Source organism: Grammomys surdaster, unplaced genomic scaffold (genome assembly GCF_004785775.1).
Source record: "Grammomys surdaster isolate TR1022 unplaced genomic scaffold, NIH_TR_1.0 129, whole genome shotgun sequence".
NCBI lineage: Eukaryota > Metazoa > Chordata > Mammalia > Rodentia > Muridae > Grammomys > Grammomys surdaster.
In genome coordinates, this window is record NW_021604587.1 from 21211223 (window position 1) to 21222734 (window position 11512).

Below are 11512 nucleotides of genomic sequence, written 5' to 3' on the forward strand. Positions count from 1 at the left end.
CTATCCTTTCCCGCCAGTGGGATAGTCTGAGCTCAGAGAATCATGTGTGCCCCTGAGGCCACAGCTTGTAAATCCTATAATTAGCCTGTGTGGTGGTTTGAATATGCTGGACCCAGGAAGTGGCACTATTAGGAGGCGTGACCTTGTTGGAATAGGGGTGGCCTTGTTGGAGAAAGTGTGACTGTGGGGGTGGGCAATGAGATCCTCCTCCTAACTACCTGGAAGTCAGTCTTCTGATGTCCTTCAGATGAAGATATAGAACTCTCAACTCCTCCTGCACCACCTCTGCCAGGACACACCCTTGTTCCCACCTTGATGATAATGGACTGAACCTCTGAAACTGTAAGCCAGCTCCATTTAAATGTTGTCCTTTTAAGAGTTGCCTTAGTCATGGTGTCTGTCCACAGCCATAAACCTGTGTGCTACAGGTAATGTGTCCATGTCCAACTGTGTCTCCGTCTCAAGAGTAAACACTTCTGGTGACCTCACTGTAGTGTGCATTGAATGAGAAAATCTCACTACCTCCTCCATAGGGTGAGAGATATTCCGGTAGGGTTCATGGGAGCCATGTTGCCACAAAGTGTCCCCTGATCTAGAGGATGGACATCTCTGTATGTGCTTGTGTGAGAGAAACTGAGCAATGGAGGGAGAACAGAGACATGGGCAAGTCATTCTCAGAAGTTGATCTTTCAGAAGCATCTCAAACAAGCAAATAATGGTATCCCTTGACAACACGTTAGAACCTTGATATGAAGGGCAACAATTGTGATGCAGGGGAGCATCCAAGAAGAACCGGGCCTGAGTTGAGTGAAATCAGTCTGCAACAACGAAAAGGGGGGGAAGCGTTCAAACTGTTCAAAAAAAAAAAAAAAACCAAGCCAGGGGAACAGTCTTGGAGAAATGAAGTTAAAAGGATCAAAGTTAGCTTCTGAGTAGAAGTGAAAGCCCGGTGTGCTGCCATTAACATGATGTCTCATCGGCCGTTCCCTGCAGATGACTTTGGTGCCTACTACATCCTGTGAGCCTCTATGTCCTGTGCCTTTGTAGATAACCGTGGGAAGGGGGGGGGTGGGCCTACCCAGAGGAGGCAGGGCACCTGTTGCATTTGGGAGGGCTCTGCCAGATTTGACCCATAAAGGACCCAAAAGAGGTGACATCCATGCACTTCCTAATCAATCAGCCTAGGGCCTCCGGGACATCACAGAGTAAAAGTGAAAACGACTTGCTCGGTGAGCGCTTTTCAGATGGGTGTAATTGTGAGCAGAGACACTGAGTGAGGGCATTGTGTCCCTCCTGGAGCCTGCGGTGTTCCTCATCTGTGCATGGTGGGCAGCTGCTCCAATCCCACCTCTTGACATTAAGGCGATCCTAAATAAGACATTGTATTCTTTTTAAAAAGATTTCATTTTATGTATATGAATGTTTTGCTGGCATGTAAGCATGCCAAAGCACTGCCCTTGGAGGCCAGCAGAGGGCATTAGATCCCCTGCAACTGGAGTTACAAATAGTTGTGAGCTGCTATGTGGTTGCTGGGAAGTGAGCCAGGATCTTCTGAAAGGACAGAAAGTGCTCTTAACTGCTGAGCCATCTCTTCAGGCCCCACTCTGTGTGTGTGTGTGTGTGTGTGTGTGTGTGTGTGTGTGTGTACATGTATATATGTGCATATACATATTATATACATATATAGATGTATATTCATGTATATAGATGTGTATACATACTATACATGTGTATAGATGTGTATATAAATGTATCCACATTATACACAGATGTATGTGGATACATATACATACACACACACATAGACATACATACACACATATGTGTATGTATATGTACATATGTATATATGAGTATATAGGTATACACCTTTTTTGACATGGGTTTTCTCTGTGTGGCCTTAACTATTCTGTTCTAGAACCCACTCTGTACACAAGGCTAGCCTCAGACTCAGAGATTCCCCCTGCCACTGCCTCCTGGGAGCTAGGATCAAAGGTGTGTGCCACCAACGCTCGGCTCTGTTGTATTCTTTTCAAAGATATCATTTACTATGTGGTCTAAGTACCTTGCATGGGTACTGCATGGCCCTCACAGCAACCCTGCCAGGAAGGCAGTAGTGTTCCCTGTTTTGCTGGGGGATCAGGTGCTCGACACCAAACCCAGTGCCTCGCATACATTAAGCACACTCCACATGCTCATTGTTTCTGTGTTATAAATGAGCAGAAGAACCCAGATCATGCTGGGTGGTGGTGGCGCACGCCTTTAATCCCAGCACTTGGGAGGCAGAGGCAGGTGGATTTCTGAGTTGGAGGCCAGCCTGGTATACAGAGTGAGTTCCAGGACAGCCAGGGCTACACAGAGAAACTCTGTCTCGAAAAACCAAAAAAAAAAAAAAAAAAAAAAAGAACCCAGATCATAAATATCTATAACTAGTTATTAGCATAGCAATGATTTGAGTCTATATTTTTTCTCTCCTTTCCTCTATGTATGTATGTGCATGTGTGTACACATGTGTATCCGTATATACATATCTGTGCCCTTAACATATGAGTGTATATGTTCCTACTATGTGTATATATCATGTTCTCAATATGGCACCTATAGAGTTATATTTATTCTCAGTATATGCTATAATTCCATATAGCATAATGGACAGATAAGGTAGGTAAATATCTTAATTTTTTCAAAACACTGTGTACACCCCCTTGGTATACTACTGTGGGTAAATGACTTACATAAGCCAGTTATTCCATCTGTAAATGGGATTTTAGAAAGACTGTTTTTACCCAGGAGAACTGTTGCAAATATTTAATGGGAAATGTATATTAAGTACTTAACATAGTCAGACTAAGTACAAATGTCTATGGATGTTACTATTAAAATAGGAAAGGCTCCAGGTTTTAGCAGTTGAGTTTGGATGTTAACCAAGCCACCCTAAGCCCTGGAAGGCTGGGCTACTCCATCTCTTTACTATCTTTTTAGGAAGAAACTTTTATTTACATCAGACACTTGGTCAGAGTTCTGGGCCTAAGTTAAAATCCTTCTGTCCTTGGTAGAGAATGTGTTCGAGAGAATTTTTCCTAGCCAGTCATAGCAGTACACACCGTTAATCCCAGCACTCAGGAGGCAGAGGCAGGGGGAATCTCCCTGAGTTCAAGCCCTGCCTGGTACAGAGTCAGCCAGGGATCCATGGGAAAACCCTACCACAAATCAAAAGGAGCAAAACCCTTCTTGCCAGGCTGGTGGCCTCTAATTATAGTGACTGAGATCTGAAACAAGAGAACAGTCAGTTAGGAGACAGCCTAGGTTACCAGACCTTGCCTCCCAGCCACAAAAGAACGCTTTTATTTCAGAGGTTTCGAGGGCCTGAGCGGGCCCTCGCATTCACTCTGTCTCCTGGAAACACTCTCCTTCCATGTGGCCCACACAGTGCGGAGTGTGCAGACTATGACTCCCTTCCGGAGTCTGAGACCCAGCCACACTTCCAGGGCGTGACGGGACTGCGGAACCTGGGCAACACCTGCTACATGAACGCCATCTTGCAATGCCTCTGCAGCATATCTCCGCTGGTGGAGTACTTCCTGTCCGGAAAGTACATCACAGCCCTTCAGAAGTAAGAGGAGTTCTTCCCTGAGTCCGCCCCACCCCAGCTCCCCCAGGTGAGGCAAGGAAAGGACCCGCTGGAGTCCTTGTGAAGGGCTACAAGCCCAGGCACTGTAGGTCCCCGGGGAGCACATCGAGGGTGAGGAGTGGACAGGGCCCTGGCGCAGTGTCATGGACCGATCCCGTGCCCGAGTCTGGGCCTTTTCATTAAATCAGCGGGGAATATTTGCCCTTTGCCCCTCTCTTCTCAGGGACTGCAGCGAGGTTACCACCGCCTTTGCCTACCTGATGACAGACATGTGGCTTGGGGACTCAGACTGTGTCTCACCAGAGATATTTCTGTCGGCTGTTGGCAGCCTTTACCCAGCTTTTCTGAAAAAGACACAGCAAGATGCGCAGGAGTTCCTGATTTATGTCCTCAATGAACTTCATGAAGCTTTGAAAAAGGTAAGAACAGCCCTGAGCTGCTAGGAGATGTGCACCTGCACCGTTATCAGAAACGCCTGCTTGTGTGTGTGTGTGTGTGTGTGTGTGTGTGTGTGTGTGTGTGCGCGCGCGTGCACATGTGCATACATGTATTCAGTCTTCATGGCCTGCCCTGCACTGAGTAGGGCACAGCTCCGGTGCTGGGAGTCCTGAGGAAAATGTCTAGGTTAGGATATTTGTTGTTTATTGGTTGATTTGCTTTTTTTACTTAAAATTTTTTCAAAAGTTTTATTGTATATGCTTGTATCTCTGTGTACCACTTGCTTGTCAGGTTCCCATGGAGGCCAAAAGAGGGTGTCGGATGCCCTGGAACTGGAGTTACAGACAATTGTGAGCCATATGGGTGTTAGGAATTGAACCCAGGTCCTCTGGAAAAACAGCCAGTGTTTGGTTTTTTTGTTTGTTTGTTTGTTTGTTTGTTTGTTTGTTTTTTCAAAATAGGGTTTCTCTGTATAGACCTGACTGTCCTAGAACTCACTCTGTAGACCAGGCTGGCCTCCAACTCAGAGTTCCCCTGCCTCTCCTCCTGAGTACTGGGATTAAAGGTGTGAGCCACTATTGCCCAGTGCAGCCAATGTAGCCACTGTCCAGCTCCTAAAATTATTTTTTTATATTTACTTTTACTTTTTTTTTTTAGAACTGAGTTTTACTGTGGAGCCCAATCAGGTCTATTACTCAGACTCCTCCTGCCTCAGCCCTGCTCCTTGTGCAGATGTTACAGATGTCTGAATACTCACGTTCCAGTCCTCCTTGATATGGCAGATGCCCAAGAGCCCAAACTTACTCCAGATTTGCTCAGACATTCAGAGGATAACAGCCCAAATGGTTCAATGAAATCAAACAGCTCAAAAAAAAAAAATCTCCAAGCCAACAGGAAGGCAAAAAAGCCTGGGTCCAACTGACCAGGAAAAGAAATCACCTGAGTCCAAAATGAAAGTGTCTAAACCCTTGCTTCTCTTTCCTAAATACAAAGTCACTCATGCTGGCTGAAGCTTGAGAGCAAAGTCCTCTCAGGAAAGCAGTTCAAGGCCAACCTGCTTCCAAGTGCCTGCCTGGTTTGCCAAATTGTTACCAACGCTTTCTAAGGGCCAAAGTCTGAGCCTAAAGTTTTACCAAGCCCCTGCCTTCTTCACTAGGACAGTGAGAGGCAGGGAAGTCTCAGGGGATCTCTCCAGCTTGCCCACACTGGGAAGAACCCATAAAGAGGCTCCGTGATCCCCAAGTCAACTTTGGGGTACTGACATGAGGTTTAGGTTTAAATAGGTGGCTGCCAGTACACATAACTAAGAGGCCTGTTCAAAACCAGTGCCTCCATTACTGAACCATCATTGTACTGGTGCCTAGCTTTCTTGATGAGTTGTTACAACTGTGTTTAATCTCCTGGGAGACAGGCTGTTCCACCACCCACACCAAGCTTTGTTCAGCCGTGAGAGCAGCAATCCCAGTTTCTCAAGGACCATTGTTTTCAGTATTCTGATAACCAAAGGGAGGGCACACATGTCCCTCTGAGAAGTGTCTTATCTCCTGTCAGGGCAATTACGATCATTCTTCAGATTCATCCTGAAAGGGAAATGACTGCGTCACCAGATGTCACACATGGCTTACTCTGCCACTGTCTTAGTGTTCCATCTGACTCCAAACTATGTGTTTTCTGGTCCACATATCATTGTAATAGAGAAAGCTGCCGTTCTGTTTTACATGGCTTTTATAAGAGGAATTTGTCCCTTTATGCAGCACTGCCGAAGAAGAGCGTATGAGAAAAGAACAGTCCAAAGCTGCTGCAGGAAGGTGCCGGCCCGTGAGACCTCAATTATCACCCGGCTGTTTGAAGGACAGCTCAGTTACAGCATCACATGTTTAAAGTGTGAGAACTGCACCTACAAGAATGAAGTGTTCACCATCCTTTCCCTCCCCATCCCATCAGAATATGAATGCTCGCTCCAGGTAGGGAATCCCCAGCTCCTGAGTACATTTTCTTGTTTTTGAGATAAGGGTTTTCATGCTGTGTCATTCGGGCTAGCCTGGGACACTGGGCTCAAGTAATCTTGCCTGTGCCTCTCAGGTACTGGGATTACAGTTATGGCTGTTATTTCCTACAATTTTAAGTAAGAGAGGGCTGTTTTATGCCTTAAAGCTATAAACAAAGGTAGCCCATGAGTGAACAGCATTTAAAAAAAAAGCAACCTGTGATTTTTAGTTACTGTGAATGTAATTGAATTTCTAAATGTACTCAAGGCAAAGCCCCACTTCTTACTATTATAAATATGGGTGAGGTTTACTCAGTTTCTTGAGATGGGCAGTTTGTGATTTCTTATGACAATATCATGGCTCCCCACTCCACTACCACACTCTATAGTTTAAGGCCAAAACTAGTTATAGACGACTCTTTTTAAAAAGATTTATTTTTATTACAAAGTGTATGCTTGTTTGCCTGCATGAGTATATGTGTACCATGTGCATGCTCGGTGCCCGAGAAGGCCAGTAGAGGGCGTCAGATTCTCTGGAATTGCAGTTAGAGTCGTGAGCCACCATATGGGTTCCAAACCTGGGTCCTCTGCAATAGCAGCGCCACTGCTGGACGGAAGCAGCGTACTGTGTGGAGAGAGGGGAATCTGTAGCTTAGCTTGCCTCTCTGATTTTTTTTTTTTGGTTTTTTTTTTTTTTTGGTTTTTTGAGACAGGGTTTCTCTGTGTAGCCCTGGCTATCCTGGAACTCACTCTGTAGACCAGGCTGGCCTCCAACTCAGAAATCCACCTGCCTCTGCCTTCCAAGTGCTGGGATTAAAGGTGTGTGCCACCACTGCCTGGCGTCTGATTTTCTTTACCACAGTGCTCAGAGTGATCTGTAAGCGGGGGTGGGGTGACATGGTTGCAGTGCAGGAAGAGAGTGCTTGGGTAGGGACATTCGGGAATCAGGAAACACTTTCCTTGCACAATTACACAAATTTGTCTTGTTCTTTTGAAATTGTAAATTTCAAACTGTTGATGACAGTTATATATATATATATAGCTGGGGAACGACAGAACCCTGTTATGTTTTAGTTTTGTTTTCCATTTGATCAAAAGACTAAATAAAGGTTACTGGAAGAATGACAAGTTCTGGATTGAGGCACTGACAGGTCTAATGGAAACAGTCTGTACTCTCCTCCTCTAAGCCAAGAGCTTGCAGAAGCAGGACCTGGCTGGAGACATCATATTCCTGGGTGTGGGCTCTAATTCATCTACCGTAAAGTGTCACCAAAACCATGAGATATGGTCATTTTTCAGGCCCCCCTGTTGAGTCAGGTGATACATAATTATAAAAGAGCTGTCTGATTAAGGTCTGTGTTATTCTGAAATAAACCAGAAAAGGTAAAGTGACCATTCATAGATTATGCGTGGGAAAAGAATCTAAGCCTATCCTAGCAGTTCAGTGAAAAAGCATCACTTGTTACTAGGTAGATTTTTACTTTATTTTTACACAGGGTCTCACTGTGTAGTCCTGGCAGGCCTGGAACTTGGTATGCAGACCAACCTAGCCTTAGACTGGACAAGCTCATCTTGCCTCTGGATTAAAGGTGTGAGCCACCAGCCCCGGCTCAACAAACAAAAACCATTGCTAAGCAGATTTTATAAGACTCTGGGCCTCAGGTGGTGATGGAGTGTAGCTCCTGGGCTTGTTCCTTAGAAAAACTCCCAGAAGCACATCCAAACTTTTATGGTTTTGTTTGTGTGTTTGAAAGACAAGTCTCCTTGTATTACACAGGCTGGTCTCAAATCAATGATTCTCCTGCCTCCACCCCCAACACACAAACACCACTGCTTTCTGCTTTTTCTTCTAATGTCAGCAAGGATCCCAGACCACCAAATGCTCTTTCTCCCTCGCAGGACTGTCTCCAGTGTTTTTTCCAACGAGACACACTGACCTGGAACAACCAACTCCATTGTTCCTTTTGTGAAATCAAGCAAGAAGCCGCCGTGAGGACCACTATTTCCAAAGCACCAAAAATCATTGTTTTTCACTTGAAAAGGCATGTGGATTTTGAAATCTTGTGGGCAGATGGTTTTCGACAGTTTGAGACATGATTCACATGATAAAAGTTTATGCATTTAATATGTAGCTTGTCCTAAAATCAGCAGCAAAATGGATGCTTAGCTGCAAGGCCTCCTGGGTTTAGTCCTCAGTGTCAAGTAAGCGAGAAAGATTCCAAGCCAGTTTAATGGATTTTAAACAGACACCCCGTACCCATCAAGCAACACTTCCACACTCTTCCTCCCCCTCATTCCTACTTCCCTAATGTCCTGTCTCTGTAGATTTACCAGTTCTTACGCTAGAGCGGCTGTGCCGGCTACTTTTATGTCAGCTTCACACAATCTAGTCATCTGAAAGGAGAGGACCTCAATTGAGAAGTCGCCTGCATAAGATTAGTCTACAGGCTCGCCTGTAGAACATTTTCTTAATTAGAGATTGATGGGGGAGGACCCAGTGCATTGTGGGTGGTGCCCACTTCTGGGATGGCGATCTGGGATTCCATTAGAAAGCAGGCGGAACAAGCCAGAAAGCAACGCCCCTCTATGACCTCTGCATCAGCTCCTGCCTCCAGGTTCCGGCCTGTTTTGTTTCGAGGATGAACTGTGGGATGGAAGGGTGAGCTAAGTAAGCCCTTTTCTCCCTGAGTTGCTTTGGTGATGTTTTATCACAGTTATAGTAACCTATTGCTTGGTACCAGGATAGTGGAGTATGCTGTGACAGACTTGATTATGTTGTGTTGGGGGAAGACCGAGAAAGGACTTTGCAATGAGTGTTGTGAGCTCAGTGGGCTGCTCTGCAGGATCTAGGACGAGGAGAATGTTGACAGCAATGGAGACGATGGAGGCCTGGCGTGTGAAATTCCAAAGGGAAGGTTGAGAGTTACTATAGACTATCGGAGTTGTTGCATATGTGCCGTTTTGAATTAAGACTCGGTGGTTCCGGTCAGCTGGGACTGAGGAATCGGCCATGATTAACAAGTCAGCAGCACGGGAGTGAAACCTATGGTTACTGGAACAATGGGTGATGGTTGTCTGGAAGCAAGAAATTAATTGTAAGTGAACTATCCTTAATATAAATATAAAGGATGAATTAATCCGCTGGCTGAATGTCTTTACTTTATGCTATTCCCCAATAATTATATAAAGAATCCAAGATTTACTTAAAACTGCATCACAATAGCTGAGCAGTCAAATGCTGTACCTTAAACTTCTGTGCTAATCTGGCTACTCCCAGCCCCATCCCATGACACTTGCATATTATTATTGATCTGGCTCTTCAGAACCTTTCTCATGGCTCCACTTCCTCCCCACTGATCTGCCTCTACCTTCTCCCTCTCTCTTTTCTCTGCTGGCAGAAGCCTCAACCTAATTCTCTCTTCTGCCCAGCTATTGGGTGGTCAGCATTTATTGACAAGGCAGAGAATAAGTGGTAAGAACTTTTTACACAAACTTGAGACAGGAGACTCTTGGTATAAGCACCACAGTGCCATGTCCTGATTGAAACACGGTGTGAGGGCAGAGGAGTCAGCATTTGAATAACAGGAGGGTAAACTTTACACAGCACATGACACATTATGCCTACAATTAATAATGATTAAAAAGAGACCAGTGTCACTGGGGTGAAATTTGAGAAGTGTTTCCATAAAGTTAGCACACAGAACAGTGTTTCGTAGGTAGCCAAGGTTGGACCTTGTGGTGGCAGATGAACTAGGTTATGTGTTGAGTCTTCCAGGTGGAACTGGTTTTTGAAGGCATGATCAGGTCATGGAGAGCAGCTGAGCTCGGCACTGTGAGAGGCCAGGAGAGGCCATTGGGGAAGGTGCAGGTTCAGCAGCAATTGAAGCCTGAGGATTGAAGGAGTCTTGGTGAGAAGTCTGTACTATGTTTTATATTATAATATTAATGTGGCATGCTGGGAACATCATCTCCCATTAAAGGGAAGGTCATGTTTAATAAGTCGATGGGATTGTAAGTTTGCAAGGGATCAGTTGTGCCTATTAGTTTTATGTCTACTTGACACCAGCTAGAGTCATCCGAAAGGAGGGAACGTCAATTGAGAACACGCCTCCATAAGATCAGGCTGTAAGCAAGCCTGTGGGGCATGTCCTTAATCAATGATTGATGGGAGGGCCTGGCCCATGGTGGGTGGTGCTGTCCCTGGACTGGTGGTCCTGGATTCCGTGAGAAGCAGGCTGAGCAAGCCACGGGGAGCAGGCCAGTAAGCAGCGCTCTTCCACGTGTGCGCTTTGGTGCTCGATGCTTTCAATCCAGGTTCTGTGAGTTTTAGCTATGCATTTAGTTTTAGCTTTGCATTTATTAATATTAAGATATGTTTATATAATGGCTAGTGTTACCATGACCACAGCCACTCCTATAAAGAAAGGCATTTAATTGGGGCTGGCTTACAGTTTCAGAGATTTAGTTCATTAGCATCATGGCGGGAAACAATGGCAGCGTGCAAACAGACAGGGAGCTGAGAGTGCTACATCTTGATCCACAGCAGCAGAAGTGAATGCTAAACCAGGCCTAGCTTGAGCATCTGAGACCTCAAAGCTCACCGTCACAGTGATACACTTCCTCCAACAGGGCCACACTTCCTAATAGTGTCACTCTCTACGTTTAAGTATTCAAATGCATGAGTCTCTGGGGCCATTCCTGTTCAGCTGGAGAGATGGCTCAGCAGTTAAGAACACACTTGCTGCTCTTGTACAGGGCTAGGGGTCAGTTCCATGGCAGCTCACAACCATCTGTAACTCCAGTTCCGGGGGATCTAAGACCCTCTTCTGGCCTCTGCAAGCAATAGGCAGTCATGTGGTGCACACACATAGGAGGGCAAAACACTTATGTCCATAAAACTTTAAAATAAACAAATTTCTTAAAAGGATATATTTACCCATATAAAATGTATTCTTTTGTCTATGAAATTATACAAATGGATACAATAGTTTCTACTGCAATGCATGTATCAACAACACCTGTCACCCCAGAAAGTTCTCTGATGGTTCTTTACCCTTATTCTCTCCGTTTGCCATAAGTCCCTGGGACTTACCTAAAGAAAAATTTGTGGATGCCTATGTGTGAGTGTGGAGTGTGTACATGTATGTGGCCAAAGTCTGATATCTCTGTCCTCCTCAGTCACTTCTACGTATCATTGTAAAAGGGATTAATCATTGTAGCTAGCCCATATCAAAGACACATAGCCCAGATATTTTGTTTACAGGCTATGAGCCTAGCTTGGGCAGGTTCTGAGCTGTTCTAACTTACACTCCAGCCGTATGTCCCTTGTTATTTGTGTCTCCTGGCCATGTGCTCATGGTCCATCTCCTCTCATGGTGGCTTCTCCTCTCTTCCATGCCCTTTATTCTCTCTCTCTCTCTCTCTCTCTCTCTCTCTCTCTCTCTCTCTCTTTCTCG

General features: G+C 45.2%; 1 protein-coding gene across 1 annotated transcript in view; it reads left to right on the plus strand.

The window, feature by feature from the left end:
• Positions 1-965: 965 nt before the first annotated feature.
• Usp50 (ubiquitin specific peptidase 50) overlaps positions 966-11512 on the plus strand; it is a 21520-nt gene continuing 10973 nt past the window's right edge. The window contains exons 1-5 of the mRNA XM_028756265.1: positions 966-1018; positions 3431-3613; positions 3855-4050; positions 5824-6033; positions 7956-8098. Of these exons, the coding sequence (XP_028612098.1) occupies positions 966-1018; positions 3431-3613; positions 3855-4050; positions 5824-6033; positions 7956-8098 (785 nt within the window). The remainder of the gene's footprint in view (positions 1019-3430; positions 3614-3854; positions 4051-5823; positions 6034-7955; positions 8099-11512) is intronic.